Below are 23,121 nucleotides of genomic sequence, written 5' to 3'. Positions count from 1 at the left end.
TAAACTACATTTCTGTTGCCATTTTCTTTCTTTCTTCCTTCTTTAATTAGGCTATTTCTTACGCCCATGTCTTATTTTAAACAAAATACAAAACATTCTACTGCAAGTCTTGAAGAAAGCATGTTAACAAAAGCTGTTATTTTTTGTCTATTTAGCAAAATCAATGTGGTGAAAGGATTTGTCGATATTGGGTGTGACTTATATTTTCCAAATGGTGCTAAAATTGCTGGCTGCAAGGAAGCATGCGTCCTCGGAACATTCAGCAATTAAAACTCAAGTAGTTAATGAGACCTCTTCACCTTTGGGTTGGCCAGGGGCAGACATCTGTGACAAACTTTAGCTTGTAATTGCTGTAATTAAATAAATCAATTCTCTTTTCCCAGAGACTCTCCAGTGGTTTTGATTGGCACGCGAAATTGATATGTTTGGGGGGCAACGCATTGTGCTAAGCGTTTCCGAATTTCTTTAATGCAGATCTGAAGAGCATAATACGGCACGAAGAACCGCTTGCCGAGAATGTGCTGTGTTTGTAGGACTTGAACGTGTCCTTTTCAAATACTATTTTAATAATAGCCGAGGTTGTCATGGTGAACGTACAAGTGGATCGTGTTTGTGGGTTGGGGCGTAGAGATTTAAAGACTGCTTCTGGCTACCTGGATGCAGAGTCGACTAGAGTCTCTCGTAGTTTACCTCGTCATGTGTGGAGACTGTGAGGGAGACGCGGAACAACTAGCACTAGACAGGTGTTTGAAGAGTGGTCTGCAAAGACGCCTGGTAAGTAGACTTCTAAATCCCGCATGGCGCACGCCAGTGTGGAGAGAGAAAGTTACAACTTTTTTGTGCGCGCACAGGTGCGTTTCGACGAAGACCTCCACCCCGGTGTAGTGATGGGATATGGCACCAATAGGCTACGTATTGTTCACGTGATAAAACTACCAGATAGTTAGCACTATCATGCACGAAGTTCACAATTCAACGGAGAATAAAGCGTATTGTCATTTCTATCAGGAAATACCAGAAGTCTTGGACGTCGACTCAACTTCTCTCTCCCCTCACTCCGCTTCACCACAAGAAATGGCATCTCCGGCAGTTTTGGGAAAGGCTGTTTGTGCTAACTGTCGAGAGGAAATTGTGGATAAATACTTACTCAAGGTATAACTGGACACTGACTTGCTAATTGTTACTTTCTTTCAACTAAACCAAACACACGGTGTGATACTTGTGGCAACGACCTGTCTATTAGCTTGGAAACATGTGTTGCTTGACTGGTAGCCGACTGTTGACAGTTGCCATAAATTCGTTTTAAATTTTTACTTTACAAGTATTCATCTCTGTTCTAAGGTCTTATCATGGTTTAATCTAGGTGAACGACTTGTGCTGGCATGTGCGCTGTCTGTCGTGCAGCGTGTGCCAGGCTTCGCTTGGCGGCCATGCAAGTTGCTACATTAAAGAAAAAGAAGTGTTCTGCAAAGTGGATTATTTTAGGTAAGCTTTTCAAAAAATGACTGTTTTTCAGGGGGGGGGGTGATTCACTGTACACTCATTTCAATTACAGAAATTAGGCGGTCTGTAGTGTAGCATTTGCCAGTAAATAATGAATCAACGCAGCCTATTTGTTGACATTCCACAAAACAGCTGTTTTTATGGAAATGCGTATTGACAGAATTGTCTCATCTCTTGTGGTTGCCTCACTTTGACTTTAAATCTCATCTTAGCTAAAACACAGCCATACAGTTGTAGTGTGTCACACCGCTAAAACATTGAACCTTCGTAACACAGGAGGTACAGGACCTGGTGCGCGTGCTGTGGCCGCAGCATCCACTCCACAGACTGGGTGCGGAGAGCCAAGGGCAACGTCTACCACCTGGCCTGCTTCGCCTGCTTCTCCTGCAAGAGGCAGCTGTCCACGGGAGAGGAGTTTGCCCTGGTCGAGGATAAGGTCCTGTGTCGGGTACACTACGACTGTATGCTGGACAACCTCAAACACGCCGTGGAAAAGGGTGAGGGTGAAGCATCTTATGGCATATTTTACCTCAGATGAGAAGCTGTAGGCTACATTTAACTGAACAGCTAGGTCATAATGACTTTATTATAAAAAGTTGTCAAAGGACATTCTGATAATCTCATGCACAACATTATGTGTTGCTTTATATGCCCTGTGAACAATACACTGAGATTTTGTGTCAGTCAGTGAAGGTAGTTTTTGTGTCCATGGTGTTTTGCATCTGACAGAGGCTTTTAAACTCCATCCTCCGCAGATTCACTTGTCATTCTATTTTCAATAAGTGGGCGGATGCAGTTTTTAATATAACCTAACTGAAACATCTTGGTGGCAACATTGTACTTTTTATCAAGCTCTCCTCTTAATAAAGGCGAGCATAGTAAGCCCCCAAGAACTTTTGATTCGTGACAGAGCAAGTGAATAATGTGCAAAGGCAGCTGTGTCTGTGTCTAAGTGTTTAGAGCGCTGCACTTGTACCACAGGTATTTGGCATGTCATGTTTTTTGATGGTTGTAAATGTTACATATGGGGCAAGCCCGGGCAGACTTGGAGCGTGAAGTGGAGACATTTGTGCACGGCATATCTTGATCCTCCTGCATCAAGATTAGCGTAGCTACCCTCCTGACTGGCTGGCTTCTGTTCTGTGCTCTGTTTGATAATAGGAAACCTGGTCAGTATGGAGGGAGCCTTGCCCACCGAACAAGAAGTGAATCAGCCCAAGCCATCAAAGAGAGCCCGCACCAGCTTCACAGCAAACCAGCTGCAGGTACTGTAACAACATGAGCCACAGAGGCAAGAGATTCCACCAGGTTTTTTTTCTTCTTTTTTTATCAGTGGCCCCTGTATGTGCTTTTTTTTCCTAACATGGAGCATAAATTTTGTTTGTGCAAACAAATTTCATAAAAGACCCGTGCATCAAAACAAGGCGATGTGTAAAGGAGATTCAGGATGAAATTAAAGGGGGAAGGGAGCTGTCCTGACAATGTCCTGTCGGTGTGCTCTGACCAAGTAGAGAACAGTGAAAGGCTGACATGTCAAAATAAGTCAAATGGAGTGTTAGTCATTTTTTTCAATTAAAATAAATGAAAATTGAAAGAAAAATCTGCACACTCATCCTTTTTGTTGTTTTATTTACCAAGGTTTCAGTCGAAGACCTTGGATTGCAATGTGATTTAAGTATGCAGACATTTTTGTTCCAATGTTCAAATTTTTTGTTTATGTTGGCACCTTTTTAGTTGAGTTCAGTGTAATCTCTCTAAATTCAATTCATAAAATGAAAAATGTTTTTCCCCTATGTAACTGAATAGATTACGAAAAGACAGACAATGTTGATGCACTGCACTGGTTTTGAAATGTGAAACACTTTCTCTGTAATAGTCTTGTTGTTGCTGACACTATTTCAAACCATCATTTAAGGCGCCAACATAAGTGTTTTAAAGACCCAGCCAACATTTAGCTATAAAAGCAGATGGCAAATATCCCACAGCGTGCTTGCTTGGTTATGTATTTTTTTCTCTGCATTAAAAGCTTGATGTCTCTCTGGCTCTCTCTCACGGGACAGGTGATGCAGGCTCAGTTTGCGCAGGACAACAACCCCGATGCCCAGACGCTGCAGAAGCTGGCGGAGCAGACAGGCCTGAGCAGGAGGGTTATTCAGGTGAGTGGCTCAGCCAACCACCTCAGGTGCTTTTATTTACATGAGATCCATTTGATGGACAGATTAGACCTTTTAAAAAAAATGTGATTGCCATTTGTACGTGTATGTATCGCTCCATGTGAAGTCTCAATAGACAATTCGGGATGTCATCGGAAAAGATTTTAATGAACCCTGGCATGCAATCAGTTTTTTTTTTTTTAGTTTTTTTTTTAAAGTATTTTTTGGGGCCTTGCGGCCTTAATTATTATGGGACAGTGGAGAACAGACAAGAAAACGACTGGGAGAGCGGCATGGGGGAGGGCCGGGAAATGACCCCAGTAGGACTCGAACCGGGGTCCCCGTGGGCATGCAAGCCCAAATGCAATCAGTTTTAAGGTTGTCTTGTATCACTACATGACCATGCCAAGATTTGATAAAATCTGTGCTGATGGTTTCCCAAAGTGTCCAATTTCATGCGGAATGGCCCATATTTCAAAGTGCAGAGCAAACGCATAAATGTAAAAGTAGACAAAGGAGTACAGTAGCTGAATATACAGTATAGAAGACTTGGTGGATGGACACTAATGTTTTGTCACATCTTACTGCTAGGCGTCATATGCCCCTAGGAAAAGATAAACTCTATATGTTTACATTTCAATCAAAACTTGAAGAGGAAATTTGTGAAAAGAGAGTACGTTCAACACCCTGTACACTGGGTGCTTAACTTTGGCGATGAAAAACAAGTCTTCAAGTAGTGAAGAAATGAAGAAGCACTCAACAGATTTTATTTTTTTTAATTGCCTCTCTCTCTGCGTCTTCATTTATTTAGCTCTTTTAAGATGACATTTGTGACATTACTGTTTACATTTTGATAAGCAAATTTGTGTGAAAAATGAATTAGTGTAACTTGTGTGAATTCTTATGTGGGTTGAGAAATATCTGAACACACACATGATGTACAGTATACATTTTGAATCTTTGAAGATGCCCAGACATTTTTGTAATTCTTTTGGTAACATTTCCAGCTTTTTTTTTTCTTTTTTTTTAAATCATATTTGTTGGTCTTTTAGACTTTATTAGCAGGGCTGATAGTATTCAGGCTCCATGCCTGATTTCAGGCTTTACAGAGTTTGCAAAAATAAAAACATTGATAATAATTAGCCATTATTTATTCTTATCTCAGAGAGTGTTACAGGTTCAGGGTTTTCTTCTACTATCAGGCTTGAATAATGGTCATGCACAGGCTATTAAATGTTTGAATAATATGTCAAAATGGGCCTACGTTACGTCACTATGCAGTATCTTGCCGTCGTTAGAGCAGGGGAAAAAGTTCAGGCTCAGGATTTTTTTTCACTATCACCCCTGTATTAGTGACAGGAGATAGACAGGAAAGAGAGACGGGGAAGGGTTGGTAAAGGACCCAGACCGGAATCGAACCTGGTCTGCTGCAAAGTAGTCGAGTGCCCTACTGTTAAGCCACAGAAGGGCCATGTTTCCAGCTTTTGATATGAATCTTTTCTGCCATCCCTCCAGGTGTGGTTTCAGAACTGTCGGGCGCGGCACAAGAAGCACATCAGCCCGACCCACCCCTCCTCCTCATCTTCATCTTCCTCCTCGTCCTCCACCTCCTCCATGCCTGGCCTCTCCATCTCCTCCCTGCAGCCCCTGCGCCTCCCCCAGCCCGTCATGGAGGAGCTGCAGTATACGTCCTACGAACCCACTGAGGGATCCATGCTTTCTGCACTGCACTCTTACATTGACGGTCAGTCTCCACAACACCTGTCCTCTCCTCTCCTCTTCCATACCTGCTTTCATGGTTGTTTTTAGTTGTTTCATATTCTTGTCACCATTCCAAGCTCTATTTTATCCATTCCATTTTCATCTCCATTCCGAGCGCTGTTTTCAATGTATTAAAAATCTTTTGCTGGCTATCATGGAAATGTGCAATTGTTCTGTATATCTATTCAATATTTTAAAAATATTTTTACGAATCTATTTTTTTTTTCAGCACAAAAATATTCTCAAAGAGTATGTGTTTAATATACTGTATATATTTTTAAATTAATCAGGATGCAGCAATTGGTCTAATGAGGTCATTTAAGATTAACAGTTTTTTTTTTTTTTTTTAAGAAAAAGCAATCCATAGTGAGTGCATGTCATGGACTTCAGTTTAGGTATTCATTGACTTCATTAAATCGCATTTAATAGTAACCGTGTCTTTCTTTTCTATCACCTGCAGTTCATTCGCCATCTCCGGTGATGTACCAGGCTCTACTGCCCCATCCAGGAACGCCGCTGCCCGTAAGCCATGCATAGGCATAGGCTGCCCAACCCTGTGCCCCACCTCACCCCCACCCTCACCTCATCTGGAAACCGGTCCACCACTGGCACCTGATGAGGGGTCTGTATGGAAAATGTTCATTTCTACATCAGCGGGTCAGGCTGTAAAATGGGTATATTGGTGCATTCTGAGACCGAAAGCCATCAGTGTGAATGATGCAAGATGTGTAAAGCTGAGCTATGCTCAATTGACGGCCTGTTGTGATCCACACAGTGGACTAAACGCCTCTGTCTCCCACAGCGGGAGATCTGCACGCTCCATTTAGAGTCTGTCTCTTGGCACACAGATCTTATTTAGACTGTTTAGTGTCCTTTTGTGCAGTGCGTGACCAATTTGACGACAGTTAAAAAGGTGCAGTGGTACACTGGCATTACTACCTCTGGTCGTGGTAAAGGTTTGGCTTTGATAAACAGAATCTGGTAGAGCGTTCATGACGGCGTTCACAAGGCTGAGGTGAATAGGGTCCACCTCTACCCCTTTATGTATAATAGTTCTGATTATATGCATATTCCGTGCAAGCTTTATGCTCATTTCTGCCATATACACGGTATGTGTAATAAATAATTGCTTTGTACGCGCAGCCAATACATGGGTCATTGTAAGAATTGGCTATGATTATAGTGATGAGAAGCACCGTTTTGGCGTTGTGTAGCATTGTGTTGCTTAGATATTGAAGATGTTTGCCAATTCAGTAAGAAATGGATGCTGCTGATACATGACTATGAATGTTGTGCTGGAAAAAATGTCTGTTTTATTTCTGTATGTTGTACATATGAATTATTTAAGTTTCTATTTATTTCCGGTGCTACACTCTTGTTTTTAAATAAATGTAAAATGACACAGTGCTGTTAATGATTTTCTTTTTTTCTGTTGCACCAATTCAAAGAGCCAGATGAAAAAAACAAAACAAAAAAAACGATTAAGCGGATGCCTTTGGGTTTTAAATGTTTGAGATAACCTTTAAAGTATCACACCCACGTTACTTTAGTTAAAGCTTTTTAAAGAGTAACTCTAGGCTATACATCAGTGTCAAGATCTAGTGTTACTCTTGCAAGTGCTGAAGATTGGGGGGGGGGGGGTTTAATTTATTCCAACCAAAATCATATGATACATTATCTTGTTCCATGGAAGATGCCATGTCTATGTACGGAATTAAACCACGTGTCATTCCGTGTAATGTTGGTGATGCATTTGACAGCCTACAGTACTCGTAGTATTCAAATGGTGCAAATGCTGTCATGTACAAATCAGGCCGATAAAAAAACGGCATGCTAACGGCTCCATAGTTAGACATGTTGTGTGAGTTTCCCTGTCTGCAGATACAACTTCATGATTTAAATGTATTGAGAGGAGGCAAGAGAGAAAACAACTTGGCACTGTGGCTTCCGACGTGTCTGACTTGTGTGAACTCGCTGTCTGTGGTGAACTTCAGGAATTCCTCTTAAAGATGGGTTGGGCAAGGCACAGTCATTATGCAGCTTTTTATTTACAAAAACACATACACACAAAACATACAAACAAATGTGACATTATTTGGCTCAAACGAAAATACAAGGAATTGAAATCCCCTCCACATGTTCTTCAAAAGCTTTGGCACAGAACACAGTTGATGGTGCAGACAACATAAGTAACACTAAAATAAGTCCTCTAATATAGCAGACAGACTTTACTGACTAACACACGATTATAAGAGACACTGGACGGACTACACAGTACGCTCCTGTTGGTAATACACAAATAAACCGGAGTTGCTGTCCAATGGACATTAGAATTTTATGATGACATAATTAGAATTTTAGACATGTAGAATTTTATGATGACATTTTGGGACCTTCCGTGTACAGTAATTACAATAAGGTCCTCAAAAGGCCTCCCTGAATAAGCCCTTAGCATCCTGACCTGCTCAAACCCTGGCTCTGAACACAATGAGATGACCATGAATGTACTTGAGTGTTTCCAGAAGAGTGTTAAGTGTCTGGGTCCTTTCCAATATGCAGACTCCCATCCTCTGCCTGTGCTTGTGGCCTCAAGTTATGCTGACACCCTGCCCACGTGGAGAAAATGATAACGTTTCTCCGCAGACAGGCCAGTCACAACAACTTTTGGGGGTCTATTCTTCATTCACCATCCTGATTTCAAATGAGAATTGCGCTTTTGCATCATTACGAGGCCACAAGCAGGCAAGGGAGCAAGGCAGGACGGGAGTTAGGATATTTAGAAAAAAAACATTGGTCTTGCTGTCAGCAGGGCCGCTGACAAATTTGTCCAGGCCCGGTACGAAATCATCTGCAAGTCTCCCCCACTCAGTACTTAAAATGCAATGGGGACCCAAATGTGGACCACCCCTTCTTCCTGGGCCAAGGACAACTGACCCCTTTGACCCCCCCACCTGTTGGCTTCTCTGGAGTTAGTGTCATGATATTTTACAGTAAGTTATACAACAAATACAGCAAAAAGCAACTGCACAATAACCCACAGCCTGGTCAATTACAAAATTCACTCACTTCCCCTTCGACAACCCGCTGATTAGGAGAGGGAGCACTGGAGAGGACGGGAATGGGAAGGGGAGTGCTTCACCAGGCAACAACTCTGCACGGCAGAAAGTAATGTAGTAATTGACGTAACAGCCCTTATGACCAAAGCACACTCAATAGGATGTTAATTATTAACCAGGTTGAGGAGCGCAACGTAGAAAAGACATAGCCAGGGCCACGGTGCCATTAGTAATACAATCTCAATATGAGAGAGGAAAAAGAGCACTCCACCTGCTGTTCGAGAAATAAAGTGGATGGGAGACATGTGGGCACTTGTGTGCCAGAATTGATTAACAAGGGTGCCCCATGCACAATCAGCTCGCATACTCAAAATGTATATATACACTTGGCCTTACACACACACACACACACACACACACATACACACACACACACACACACACTGCATTTAGGAATACAACGGAAAGAGAGAGAGCGAGAGACTGATTGACACACAGTATTCTTTCAGTTCAGTCGCACTCTCGACACTTTGTTCTATAATGCCATCTACTGGACAAACGTGGCATTGCGCATAACAGGCTGTTCTCTGGAAAGGTCCAACGTGTAAGATTTCCCTTCTTTTCTTCAATCTAGAGTGACAATACAACACCCATAGCTGTTTTCAGTCTATCATGTCAAAACAAGGCATGTTCAGAAAATTTGAACCATGTGCTGTTAGCCTGGGCCGGCCCATACTTCATGTAACACTGCACAAAATCTGATGTCAGTTTGCCTGAGCCAAGTCAGTGAAATTCAAATCTTCCCCTGAATGTTTGCCTTAAACATTGAGCCATTGGAAATGGTCGAATTTAACGAGCTAAGACAAACTTAAGTCTTACATCTGTCTCGCCGTTTCCAGTATAGAGTAGTTTGATTGATTCTAGCTTACACCAGTAGCGCAGAGGTAGCTTGTCAAGCCAGAGTAGGAGTTCAGTCTGGGATCGCACTGTTCAGACAGCTGACCAACCTGAAAGAGAAAGCCCACCTGGGAAACTCTACCTCCCATTGTCATTGTGACACAGCACACAACAGCACACTGCACACAACTAAATTACAGTTATGCCTCAGCCATGCAGGGGGGGCAGCCTCCAATGCCGCTCCAAGGGAGCAGTGCATCAGGACGGTACCATGCTTAAAGGGTACCTCAGTCATGGAGGAGGATGGGGGAAGGCACTGGTTAATTACTCCCCCCACCAACCTGGCAGGTCGGGAGACAAACAGGCAACCTTTGGGCAACAAGTCTGACGCCCTAACCTCTTATCCATGACCAAAGAAACTCAACATAAGAACAATCTCTTGCAGGGAAATGCATTGGCCACGGTGTAGTACGGGGGCGTTGCCTGAGGACACGGATGGATGGAAAATTAACTCCCTTGCGCATGGTCATTGGTCAGTGGGTGCGATTCCGTACTCCCTTGCACATGGTCAGTGGGGGCGACGCCATGATAGATAATTTGTGGCCATATTAACGGCAGCTGTTGGTCAGCAGTAATTGCTGGGGGTAATTAAGGACAGCTGACAAACATTCACGCTGTCCTATGACCTGTTCCACACTCCGACCCTCGCGGAAGTGTCATTGCATGCTTCCCAGGTGCTTCCAATACTGACCGTAGAAGAAGAATACAATTTCCGTTCTCCCCTCGCCATCATTTCGTACTACGCTGTTATGACTTGAGTAAGCCCTCTTGTCTCAAGCCTCTTTGTCCATGACTACCCATAATCTGTTAAAGTTATGGTTCCAATTGCCCCTGCACTGCCTTGACCAATCAAGCAACCACGTCTTGTTAGCCATTGTTAGCCTGGCCCTTTTGGTAGCCATTCTGCTGTCTGATTGGACGACCCTTCACGTACAGCGCACATGCAAGTGTAAGCTTTAAAGTCAATTAATGGTATGAAATGATTGTGGTAAAGACGAAGATGAAGACTGGGCTTAGACAACACAAGCTTTGATAATTCCAGTACGCAACTAGTGCAACACGTTGGACCTTGAAGGCACCACCTTTGAGAGTATTATTAGATATGAACAACTATAAAAACACATGTATTTACAAGAAAACAGACCTTTTTGTCAGACGTGGCCGTTTACAGTTCAACAGCCTTCCCTTTTAGTATGCTCCGTTTGAAGGAAAATGAGCCCTCCGTTTCGTTGTACCTTTGTCTTTAGGGGAGGTGCTGTATGTTTACACAGCACTGTTCTTCAACTCTTCCCTGAGACTGACCCCATTATTATTTCCACGTCATATTTTGTTTTCTGTAAGCATCTGCATGTTTCTGAAACTCGCCTGTCTGTGGCACAGTTTCTGAAACCGGTCTATGGCACTGACTAGGCCTAGTCTGAGGAAGGGGCCGTGGTGGCCCGAAACGTCATATATTAGAATAAAATGGATTAAAAGGGAGCTCGTCGGTGGTGTGCGGTTCGTCTTTGCCTTCACGTAGCCTGTATGTGGAGCAGTGCCACAGAGCTGGAGTAGTACTGTAGGTGATCTTTTGAGATCCCCTCTCTCCCATCCTTCACCAAACATTCCAGCTTGCTTCACTTCTTCTTGGCCGAGCGAGGTTTGACGTTCTTCTTGTTGAGGATTCTCCTCAGCTCACCGCTCATGTAGTACGGCCTGGCCGCCGAACCGTTGTTCTTCTCCAAGTCAACCACTGAGGACAGGGAAGGCAGCAGGTTAGTCGTCACAGTCATTGACATATGAAGAGCTACTTTCAAAAAAATCATATTGCAATTCTTACATGTGGTTTTCAAAATAATTTTAAAAATGATGTGGTTTTATTGTGATCACAGGAGGATTGCATTTAAATTGCTTTCATAATGTTTTGTTAAAGAGCCATTGTATGGTCACCATCACCAAAGGCCCTGCAATGAACAAAGTCACCAGCAGGTGGAGACAGAGACTGGCTCCCATTGTGATTCAACATCATGATGGAAATTGACATTTTCATAGACACAACTTAGCCAGCGGATAAATTGTAAGATAATTGGGGATCATTTAGAAAATGTGAGTGTATAAGTAAGTGAGCAAGGAGGGAAAGATTAAATGGCAGGCAAAGGTTTGCAGAGACAGAGAAAAAGATTTTGTTTCAAACATTCAATTTATTTAGAGGGAAATCACATTGTCACAGATAAGATTGAGTTTTTTTGTAAAAGGTTTGTCATAGAAAACATTTACGCACTCCCCTCCCCAAAAACAGATGTATCACCTAGTATTAAAAAGGCAGCACTATCCCCACGCAATACAAAATTTACCAAAAATGGCTTTTACATCCTTATATAAACTGTATTTGAAAAAGAGTTTCAAACGACAAAAGAAAAAGAGAAAAAAACTGCAACTCCTCATTTTAGACTAGGCACATGTACCAGAGACTGTAATCAAGAGTTCCTGAAAAAATCACAGACTCCATGTAAGATCTCCTTCTCAAGCTGAGACGACAGGACCAGATCTCTTGGCAGCCTGTCCACAGTTTGCCTTGAGCTGCGCATGCATGTGTAAGCCCAGTGTGTGTGTGTGTTTGTCTGTGAGTGTGTGTGTGTGGGTGGGTGAGTGTGTGTGTGTCTGTGCGTGCATGTGTGCGTTCGTGCATGTATGTTTGAGAGGGGTGTCTGTCTATGTGTGTGTGTCCATGTGTAACAGCATATCTGCATGTGTTACCACTGAGTCTGTCTGTGCACAGATGTGTGTGCGTGTGTGTGTGTGTGTGTGTGTGTGTGTGTGTGTGTGTGTGTGTGTGTGTGTGTGTGTGTGTGTGTGTGTGTGTGTGTGTGTGTGTGTGTGTGTGTGTGTGTGTGTGTGTGTGTGTGAGAGAGAGGAGTGTCTGTTTCTCAGTGTACGAGTACTGTGTGTTGACATGCGTTAACACTGTGTCTATGTGTGCACACGTACATGTCTGTGTGTGTGATTGTCTTTGAGAGGAGTGTCTGTGTCTCTTTGTGCGTATGAGTGTGTCAGCATGTGTGTTAACACCAGCGTGATGTTTCAGACAGTTGGCCTGTTTGGCCCGATGAGTATGTCATCTGCGTACAAGCACATCTTGTGTGTGTGTGTGTGTATGTGTGTGTGTGTGTGTGTGTGTGGGGGAGGGGGGGGTGTTGGACAGGCGTGGGCACTGCAGCATCACCACCACCACCACGCCACAGTTACGCAAGTCCAGCCTCTCATCAGTGGGAGACAGCGAGAAACAGACACATCCTGTATCGTAAGCAACACTTGAGAGTCATTTACTAAGTTAGGGGGAGCAAAAAACAAAAACAATCATCCAAAGTGGGTGTTCTTCGTAAGGAGCCTCAAGCTACTAAAGAGATGATGTGTCAGGCTAAAGCCAAAACTTAAAAAAAAAACCCACACAGAATCAGTGGTCTGCATGGTGACTGCCTTATGATGCTATTGTGCTTCAAAAAAACATCTCCCAAAGTTCACAGTTCTTATCTCTAAAATAAAATAAAACGGAGAAAAAAAGAGCCTCCTATGTTTTTTTTTCCCCCTCTTGCTATTGTGACCTATGCAGCACAATGCCTCCTCAGACTACACACCCCTTTGTCTCAAGTTCCAGGAGGGCAACTCTGCTGCTTGGTGGCTAGAACACACACGCAGTCATGAGGAGGATGGAGAGGAGGAGGAGGCAGAGAGACAAGCAGAGCACAGCACAGCCCAGGCGACAGAAGGTAGGAGGTCATAGTTCAGCGCCATGGCAACAGGGGTCAGAGGGGAGAACCGAGAGCCCCCACCCACCCTACTTGAAAGACAGCCACTGATAGGCAGACAGGCAGGGGCCACAAGAGGAGGTCAGTGTGGGTGTGTTTATGTGTGGAGGAGGAGGAGGAGGAGGAGGAGGAGACGCAGGGGATTGTAGGGTTCTTCCACTGCCCCGCCCCCTTCTACAGCCTTCCCCTCCAATGGATCCCCTCCCACGCCGGTCAAAGAATCTCATCAAAGCCTCTAATGTCTAGCATGCTTCATTGTCCTGTGCAGATGGGCGGCTGGGGGCCTGGGGCCCATGTCTAGTCTAGGGGCCACCAAGGGGTCCCCCCCTCCCTCAGGACGCAGCATAGTGCTTGTTGGGCTGCTCGGCCTTCCGCAGGATTTTGTGCAAACCGGGAGACATGAAGTAAGGCTTGCCAGGAGAACCGTCGTTCCGCTCCAGGTCCTCGCCTGGTGAAGGACGCGCCGCAAACGACCAGGCAGGAGGAGGCGGAAGAGGAGGAGGAGGAGGAGGAAGAGGCGGACAGGGGTGGCAGGAGCAGGCAGGCAATCCGAAAGCACAGAGATAAAGAGAGAGAAGGATAGAGAGGGATAGAGAAAGGGAAGGACGACAGGCAGAGAGGAAAAACCCAAGAGGAAGAAAAGACAGTAGGAAATGTGAGAGATCAGTTAGCGTCAAAGTTTAAGAGGGTCACCCAGCAGAAGTCTTTTTAGTTCAATTAAATTATCAAAAAATTGGTTACGTTAGCCAAGTCATGCAGAAACTTGCAGAAGCTGACCAAGTCAAGCCCAAAGGAAGCATAACAAAGCAGGTAAATCAATCCACCAAGAGAAATTAGAGAAGAGAGAAGGTTAAGGACCGTTGTAAATTAAAAATGGGTACTTACAGAAGCAGAGAAATAGCGTATCTACACACATGGAGTAGACGTTGAAGAAGCCGTGTGCCACCATGTAGGAGCCGAATATCACAGTCTGTGGACCACAGAAGACCACAACAGTTTTCGTGAGTGAAATACAGCGAGATCAAAATCCCAAAAAAGTAGAATCACCTTGAAGGTGTCCTACAGTAGCTCCACACAGGTCTCTGCAGCTGCCTGGCCAGGGCTGGCCTGGGACCAAAAATTGGGTATTTATCAAAGTGAAGTGTCCTAGCCTTGCTAGGATGAGTAACACCCATTTTTCGTGTATTTCACCAAAGAGTATCCAATAACTAGCTCTAAGTATAATTAATAATTTGATACACTTTGGAAAAATGGGAGTTACTCGTCCTAGCAAGACTAGGGCACTTCACATGGAGAAATACCCATCGTAAGGGCCTGTTTAGCTTTGTCCAGCCCTTCACACATGCACAGGCCACTGTCATGCTACCTACCTTGATGCCATGCCCATTAACCCCACCCACTTCAACACAATTTCGTGCTAACACAGGATTCCCAGTTTGCTAGTTCCTGCTAGGTTGTCCATAGCCCATCTGAATGATTTAGCACTAGCAAACTGCTACGCAAATACTGCCACCGCCCTTGTGATCGTGGATAATAAGGTGGATATCTTAATCGTCTCAGCCTACTCTATGCTGAAGATATTTGCCACCACCTCTAAATTCTGGGCCAGTCCCTGAGAAAAAAAAGAACAGCATCAACCACTAAGGACTGCTGGCCCACCAGGAAAACAACCAGTAGCAAACAAAGGGAGGCGGGTCAACCATGCCGCTTGGGAAATGTTAATTGTTATGCTCTTGGTCGGACCAAGTCTCGAAAAGATATGAAAGTCGATGATTGTCAGGCAAGGCGTACGTACCAGCAGAGGAACCCAGTAGTAGTTGAGTGAGGGCACCTCCTCCTGGATGACTGGGATCTTGCGGGTGAAGAAGAAGAACGCCAACACACCTAAAATAAAAATAACAGCCATATGCAAATGAGGTGCGAGAGAGCAAGCGAGAAGGTTGACAGCAAAAGACCTGGAGGAAGACACCCCATTTACAATTCAAAGCAGGATCACCTCCACGCCATGATCTTTCATCTATGATCTGTAACCCAGCATTGTAGCTGCCTCTTTAAAACTGCTGACTGCAAAGAACTTATCTATAACACACACACACGCGCGCGCGCACACACGCACACGCACACACACACACACAATATTAACATATAGGTGCGAAAAACAACTCACCCACACTTCCTGAAATGAGTAATTTCCCAAGGAACAGCAAGAAGTCGGTCACCTTATCCAGGACAGCGACTCTGGAGTACAGAGAAACAGACAGAGATATTAAACACAACCAAAAACACACAAACATTGAGCCCGTGGACATGTACAGGTATATGGATATTTTAAAGGGGCATAGCTAGCCGCATAATGCACGCCATTCCACTGGTGGAACGCTGTAACAGTCATTGAGTCCGTTTACATTATCACAATAATCGGGTTACTGGAATAAACAGGTTATTGGAGTGAACTGTTTATTGCTGTTTACATGCAGGCCGTCGGTTGCCTGGGTTCCACTCAAGTGTGTGACACGAATCTAGAATTTACGGCTTGTGATTGGCTACTTTTCATTCTAGAATGTCAATAACCTGATAAAAACACGATTATGCTGGATACATGTCTTCAGAAATCAGTTTATTAGCCAAAAACCTACCTGTACAAATCAGATTTCTCATAAACTGATAACGGCAATAAACCGATTATAAAAGCTGTTTATTCAGTTTACATGACCACTTGAATAAACCGGTTGCTCCAAAAACCTGATTATAAACGGTTTATTGATGTGTATATAAACGGGCTCAATGAAAAGTTAACTTCCTACCATAGTACTGCATTACCATGGCATAACACAGGGCCTTTAGAAAAGCATTACGACTTGGTCATTGCCTTTCTGGTGAAGATTTATAACGCTGCGTCTTAAAGGGTTAATGCATACTTTCTGAAGTTTCAGCTCCCTAAAACTTCTAAATGTAAAACTTGAGTTTTAAGTAGAGATTTCCAAGGGTGCATTCAGACCATTAAAGTTTGATGGTTCACTTACTTTGGTCTGAACCAAATGTGTTTTATTAATTGTATGTAAGTGTATGTGTCAGGGACCCTGTGTATTTGCCATATTCATACTTTTCACTTGAAGTCACACCGTGGTTAACTTCTTTATTAGCATACGTAGCCAAGAATGAGTGGGCAACATTCATCCTCTTCAGCTGGGAAACTTGGCTCTGCTTTCACACCTCCAAAAGATCCCCAAAATGGTTCCTTTGGTAACACCAACCCAAAAGGTCAGAACCAAGGGACCAAAAAAACAAAATTTGGTCTGTTTGGTCCGGACCATACAAGGTAGGTGTGAATACACCCTAAAGTGTAAACCTGGTGCTCCAATGCATTGCTCTTGTCTGTGCCCATATATACATGGGTTCGCCGTATTTGTAAACACAATGTTGTGAGGAGGGGCAAAACACTGGCAGCCAACAACATGAGCTAATTTTTTGACAGTGGTTTCCAACAATCAGAGGTTGAGTTGTGCGTAGCTAGTTCCGTGCAGTCAGGTTAAAACAAAAATTTAGAACCCATGTATAGGCTACTCATGACTGGAATCTATCACCTGTGTAAAAGTAGGCATAGCTGGTGTACTACACAGTTGATTCCCAATCATCACCGATCTACAGTCCCAGGAAAAAGTTTGTACACCCTTTGAAATTTCTTACAATTCTGTCAAAATTGATCGTAAAACATGGTCTGATCTTCCCGGAAATCTCAAGAAGGAACAATTAGAGTCTGCTTTAACTAATTCCACACAAACATTTACATGTTATCGTAGTTTTATTGGCCATAAGGCTATAACATTCACAGGAGAGCAAGGCATAAGTAAGTACACCCTTGCATTAAATAGGTTTTAACCCTCAGTTAGTTGCAATATCCTTGACCAGACTTGTCCTGCAGTTGCAGATCAGATTAACAAAACAATCTGGATGTGTCTTGCCTCCCTCCTCTTTAGAGAACTGCCTCTCGTCAGCAAGGTTTCTGGGATGTCTGGAGTGCATAGCTTTCTTGACTTTATGCCATATAATCTCAAATGTTTTTTTGTCAGAGCTTTGACTGGGCTATTCCAGAATGTGTATTTCATTGTTATGAAGCCATTCTAAAGTCAATTTGCTTCTAAAGTATGGGTTGTTGTCACATTTCAGCACCCATCCTCTTGTGTGCTTCAACTGTGTGACAGACTTACTCACGTTTTTTCTGTAAAATATCACAATAAAGTTCAGTCCATTGTTCCTCTGATAATAGCAAACTGTCAAGGGCCTGAGGCAGCAAGGTATATAATGATGCTCCCGCCACCATACTCAGAAGTGGAGATGTAACCAAGAATAGCTAAAAATGGGGTTCATTCTGCCAATCTAAAATGAATGGGGTTTCTGACCAAAAAAATATTGCTGCACCTTTGAGGTTTGCAAAAAAGCATTTATATGCTTCATAATTACTGCTAATTATTCTGGAGACCAACGTTGAAACCAAAGTTGAATTGTTCAGGGGAACACACAATGTCATGTTTGGAGGAGAACTGGAGAACCACACCTTCACCAAAACATCATCTCCACTTTTGAGTATGGTGGCGGGAACATCATTATATGCGGTTACCTTGGTGCCTCAGGCCCTTGTCAGTTTGCTATTATCAGTGGAACAATGAACTCAGAAGTTTATTGAGATATTTTACAGAAAAAATGTGAGGTAGTCTGTCACACAGTTGAGGCACACAGGAGGATGGGTGCTGAAATGGGACAACAACCCATATTTTAGAGGCAATTGACTTTAGAATTGCTTCATAACAATGAAATACACATTCTGGAATAGCCCAGTCAAAGCTCTGACAAAAAACATTTGAGACGATATGGCATGAGGTCAAGAAAGCTATTCACTCCAAACATCCCTAAACCTTACTGAAGAAGGGCAGTTTTCTAAAGAAGACGGAGACAAAATGCATTCAGATTGTTTTGTTAATCTGATCTGCAACTACAGGATACATCTGGTTGAGGTTATTGTGACTAACTTAGGGTTAAAACCTATTGAATGCAAGGGTGTACTTACTTATGCCTTGCTGTCCTGTGACTGTTTACATCTTATGGCCAATGAAAATATGAAAACTTGTAAATGTTTGGGTTGAATTAGTTAAAGCAGACTCTGGTTGTTCCTTCTTGTGATTTCCGGGAAGATCAGACCGTGTTTTATGACCAATTTTGACAGAAAGGTAAGACATTTCAAAGGGTGTACAAACTTTTTCCTGGGACTGTATCTGCAGGATGAGCTTTGATAGTTACAATCAGGTGTTACAATTAATGGCATCAGCCAGGTGCATATAGGCTACTAATGATTGGAATCACCTGTGTAAGAGTAATGAGTTTTGTGTCATGTGTGTGTATTGAGGACTTGAGGTCTCTGATGCTGGACAGACAAAAGTAATAGTAAAGGTCGGAATTTAACATTCAGAATTGGCTGAATCACAAATAAGCCTTACTTTCTGAACCCGGAATGCCCGCATCTGTTTAATAGACATGGAAATGTTATCTAAATCCCGGGACAGTCTCTACATTACTAAAAATATCTACAGTATGTGGCAACCATCCTCTGTGAATAAAAATATAAAAACAACATCTTTGGGAAGAGGTGTTTTTCCTCACCTGTCGTTTCTCATTAGAGTCTCTGAAAGGAAGTGTTATTCTCACCTGACTACATTTCTCATCAAGAGAAAGAAAGCTTCCCTTGCTGACGTGCAGAAGTTTTTCCCATATATTGCAATCTGCAGGAGGCAAGGAAATGTGTTTACATTCACTCAGTGGCATCTACTTACACACAGCAGTAGTCGATAGATACAGCGCATTCTCTAACAGTGCAGTGAAAACATACCTTTATAATAATAAATTACATTACAATTAGATGATATGAAGTATCAGCTATTACAATTACTGAAGCTGATACTTCAATTATTGAGAACTTGAGGTACAAAGTAAAACCACTCTATCTAAATCAAATCTAGAAGATGTTAAAGTGACTCTTTATGAGTTGAATTAACTCTGTTTACTGTGCACAGGATACAATCTCTGGAGCAATATGGGGTTAGATGTCATGGCAATCCAACCATGGCGAAGAGTGTGAGACGGAATGAATTATTTACAACCCCAGGGCTAGTATTGCTATGAATTTCATAGTAGCACCCCTGCAATCCCAAGATCCACTACCCAAACCATAAGGCCAACATATGCCCACACAATTAAATCTTACACTATTGCTTTGACCGCACACTTGCTTATCAGAGCTGCACCACAGCAGTATGTGGTGATGGTGTGTGTAAATATCTACTATGGTAGAGCTCGAGGCTTGAGGTCTAATGCTAAGTGACACTTAGCATAATGTATGCATTTGACTTACCATGATGTATGCGTTTCTGTTCATGAACTTGATGAAGTGCTCCAGACACCAGAAGCAGCACTTGAGGCAGCACAGGAGGAAGCGAGCGAAGGCATTGTGGGCCCCTGCAGGAGACAGCACAGTATTGGATCACATCAAAAGCATAACCATTACTTGTAGGGTACTACTACGATCACTCTTTTGATTGTGTTTGTTTTCTTTTCATGAACAACTGGGCCCTTGTTTATGAGCTTTTCTTTTCCCCCTTCATCCATTTCACAGTTTTCAAATGCCTCCTGCACAGTTGTACTCCAACTGCACTGCCATATTCTGCAATTTTCGAAGCTATTGGGATTTGTAATAAATAATTCATTCGATATTGCTACTGCTATTACTTTACTATTTCAGTTACTATTGTGACTGCTGTTACACTTTGTACATTAGGCCTTATATGACCAGATGACTGCGAGGTGAGAGGGTCAGTGTTGTGCTGTGGTTGTGTCCTTAAGGCCCAGGATATGCTTGCTGTTTGACTTTCCTTACGTGTGCAACTGTGTGCGAACAAGTGCACATATGTTTATTTGCTGAAGAGCTATTGGAGCACTATGCACGGCACGGTACTGAAGGTATCATCTAGGGGGCAGATGGCCAGAGGGGTGCTCAATAATATTTTCCACCCTTGATTGGCTCTACTGTGATGCCAACATGGAAGTCCTGAAGATTGCCCCTCTCGGTTGTGTCAAAATTGTACTACGTGCACGTGTCTGCGTACCTTGTGTTCAGGTGTGCTACCATGCACGTAATTTACATAAAACACACATGGCAACATGTTCGTGCACAAAACGTGCACACATGCGTATCATGTAGTAAGCATATCCCGGGTGTAAGGGATGTTGCCCCCTCCGTACCTTTGAGTTTGCTATCCAGATACTCCAGTATGATGCGGAGAAACTGCACTATGGAGAGGATCAGGGCACCGAATGCCAAGGAGCCTGTGTGATACCTGCAAGACAAAAACATGAATCATCAAATGTGCAACCCTTTACACAAACTCAGTTCATTGTTTTAACAGGCACTTCTAGTTTTGTTTTCTTTATGTACAGTGTAAACAGGATTATTGAAAAAGCATGAATTGATTTCTTTATCATCAGTTGAATATCTTATAAAAGTAGTAGAGTAGCATAAAGTAGAGAACTTTTATTAATCCCGAGGGAAATTAAGGTGTCTGACAGCTTACATAGATACACAAATACAAAACGTACACAAAGAAGAGATAAGGAATAGGAAACTTCAGCACAAGTATTCAAGTCACAGGTATTCACAATCAATTTGGATGTCCTGCCTTTACAAGTGTTCAAAGTGGCCAGCACCGCAGCACAGGCAAAATCAATGCGATAAGACAATTTCGCCCAGAGGTGAATCAGCCTATCACCATCCCCTGAGGTGATTGCTGTTGTTGTTCTATTCAGTGTTTAAGGTCATGCAGTGCAGTTTAATGCAACTGTTGAAAACATTTTCACTATTCTTAAGAGAGAGTGGATTGATACTGAATTGCCATTACAACCAGAACACAGAATACTCTCTTATGAGTACAAGGATACAAGATTACAGATACACGTTTCGAATGTAGTGAAACGAATTGGCCTGTGCAAAAAGAGTGGTGAAGGCACTCTTCATTCCAAGTATACTGACTATTTCGAGAGGGGTGAAAACAGAAGAACACCTGTAGCAGCAAGTAAAAATGTACAAAAAAATGTATAATCTTACAAAAATTAGAAAAATCCTCTTTCAAATGGCCACAGACTTATTCCACTGCGACGCATCACAACTGCACGAAATGTTTCACAGCGACTTTGGCTCATTCATTTTTAATAACCTTGCATGTGTATTCTTCTCCTTGGAGCCTCAATTACTATTAGACAATAAGGCTGGTCATGGTCGGGGGGGGGGGAGAGGAAGTTCCCGCAGCACATAATGACTCAGATGTTGCATAATTACACCTGGGTACGCTGGCAAACCCCAGGCGCAGGAAACGTACAAGTCTTGCCCGCCGCTAGGTAACAACAAAACATTGCACTGAAGAGGGAGATGACAAACGACTTTAAAAACACTGTAAGCTTTTCGGTCGGTGCTTTGATTTATATCTCACAGCTCCAGGGTAGATATTCCTTTTAATTATTAAAGTACTACAACTGTGTCCACATCAGCTCAGCCCTCCATCGGCAAATGTACTGCATGAATGAGCTACTGCACATGCAGTACATACGGTACTAGTATATCAAACCCAAACCATGTCCTATGTGTACGACTTTCCTTTCCTACCATTCTTCAAACTTGCCATTGTCAAGAATAGACAATATTATAGCCAAAGCTGTTGTTCATTTATCACTCAAGTGAATGCTGAGAAACTGAGACACTCTGAAACGTATACTGTATATATGGAGGTTCGACCAGTGTCCACGCCCATAAAAAAACATTTCATGTCAACAGGTATTCTTAAAATAGATTGAAAAACAACATGATCCACACCAGTCCTTTAACAGGTTTTTCATCACTGCTCCCGATCTCTCTCTCTCACCTTATGGCCCTGCCAAAGGAGGCGAAGAGCGGACATGTTGGGATGTCCTGTGGCTTCTTCAGGGCCCAGTAGTAGGAGGCGAAGGCCCCGGCCAGGGTGCACTGGCCCAGGGCGATGGTGAAGTTGACCAGCCACAGGAAGATCAGCAGGTTGCAGAGCTGCAGCACGAAAATGTAGCGGTGGTACAAGCTCTCGCCACCGTAGAACGCAAACGAGCACTGCGCCCCCGGACACACCTTAGTCACGTTCGTTTTGTTGAAAATCTACGAAATTGAAAAAAAAGAGAAAAGTTTAGTGGTGGTAGAATTATATTTGTTCAGATATTATAAACCAGTGCACAGCTGAGGTTCAAATACAAGCTTGAGTAAATGGCACGTCATTTACTTTGTACATATTGACCCTGCCTGGCGCTTGAATTAGACTTTTTTTGTGGGCTTCCTCCATTATAACAAAAATGTTTTAAATCTCTGTGAGGCAAATTATTAATTTCAAAAAGTCAGATGAAATCTGAAGGATATTAGCATTCATCGCACTTACTGGAAACATTTTTTTTTAAAATTGTATGTAATTAAACCCACATCTGCTGAGAAGAGAAATCCATAAAATTGTTCTTTTCCTGTGCTGGGAGAAATATAGCCTCAGTCCACTCACATCACTTATTCCATTTACTCTCTCATTTGCTTTAAATACATGAAAAAAGACTGATATATCGGCTTACCTCTGGGTTGCACGTGAGGTTAGCATACTGGCACTTGGGCTCTGTGGTCATAACCTTGTAGACCGCCTCGCCAGACGACGCCAGAAAGCTGACGGCTCCAGTTAAGAACAACAACAACAACAACAAACCTGGGACCCCAAAACACTCAGTACATTTATCATGATATTGCACTTAGGAGAGGCTGTTAGACGGAGGCCTTTTCGATCCACAGCAACAGCAGAGGGGCCA

The 23,121-nt window shown here is 43.0% G+C and overlaps 2 protein-coding genes across 6 annotated transcripts in view; one reads left to right on the top strand and one right to left on the bottom strand.

Annotated features, from left to right (window-relative positions):
- The first annotated feature begins 566 nt into the window (after positions 1 to 566).
- On the top strand, positions 567 to 6,819 carry LOC134451202 (LIM/homeobox protein Lhx8). Its single transcript, XM_063201464.1, has 8 exons — positions 567 to 774; positions 1,009 to 1,152; positions 1,364 to 1,485; positions 1,780 to 2,000; positions 2,665 to 2,768; positions 3,564 to 3,659; positions 5,172 to 5,400; positions 5,878 to 6,819. The coding sequence occupies exons 1-8, from the start codon at positions 658 to 660 to the stop codon at positions 5,952 to 5,954; spliced, it is 1,110 nt and encodes a 369-aa protein (XP_063057534.1). The 5' UTR covers positions 567 to 657; the 3' UTR covers positions 5,955 to 6,819.
- Positions 6,820 to 7,446: 627 nt separating this feature from the next.
- slc44a5b (solute carrier family 44 member 5b) overlaps positions 7,447 to 23,121 on the bottom strand; it is a 78,093-nt gene continuing 62,418 nt past the window's right edge. For 2 of the 5 annotated variants that reach the window (XM_063201458.1, XM_063201462.1), the window contains 9 exons: positions 22,894 to 22,981; positions 22,176 to 22,438; positions 20,506 to 20,600; positions 19,619 to 19,722; positions 18,916 to 18,989; positions 15,383 to 15,453; positions 15,011 to 15,099; positions 14,101 to 14,185; positions 7,447 to 11,162 (listed from right to left, as the gene is read on the bottom strand). In XM_063201458.1, coding sequence (XP_063057528.1) covers positions 11,047 to 11,162; positions 14,101 to 14,185; positions 15,011 to 15,099; positions 15,383 to 15,453; positions 18,916 to 18,989; positions 19,619 to 19,722; positions 20,506 to 20,600; positions 22,176 to 22,438; positions 22,894 to 22,981 — 985 coding nt within the window. In that variant the 3' untranslated portion in view covers positions 7,447 to 11,046. Of the gene's footprint in view, positions 11,163 to 13,471; positions 13,664 to 14,100; positions 14,186 to 15,010; positions 15,100 to 15,382; positions 15,454 to 18,915; positions 18,990 to 19,618; positions 19,723 to 20,505; positions 20,601 to 22,175; positions 22,439 to 22,893; positions 22,982 to 23,121 lie in introns of those variants that run through there. The other 3 variants (XM_063201460.1, XM_063201461.1, XM_063201463.1) reach the window with 2 other exon arrangements.

The sequence above is a fragment of the Engraulis encrasicolus genome, chromosome 6 (genome assembly GCF_034702125.1).
Source record: "Engraulis encrasicolus isolate BLACKSEA-1 chromosome 6, IST_EnEncr_1.0, whole genome shotgun sequence".
NCBI lineage: Eukaryota > Metazoa > Chordata > Actinopteri > Clupeiformes > Engraulidae > Engraulis > Engraulis encrasicolus.
The sequence above is the reverse complement of the archived record's forward strand: the minus strand, read 5'-3'. Positions and strand labels throughout refer to the sequence as shown.

What these genes read in the sequence shown, in the direction of transcription:
- LOC134451202 (XM_063201464.1), top strand. Translation starts at nt 658, where the DNA reads ATGCAGAGTCGACTAGAGTCTCTCGTAGTTTACCTCGTCATGTGTGGA. An exon ending in TGCAAAGTGGATTATTTTAG is followed by an intron (nt 1,486 to 1,779) that starts GTAAGCTTTTCA and finishes TTCGTAACACAG; the next exon opens with GAGGTACAGGACCTGGTGCG. An exon ending in CAAACACGCCGTGGAAAAGG is followed by an intron (nt 2,001 to 2,664) that starts GTGAGGGTGAAG and finishes GTTTGATAATAG; the next exon opens with GAAACCTGGTCAGTATGGAG.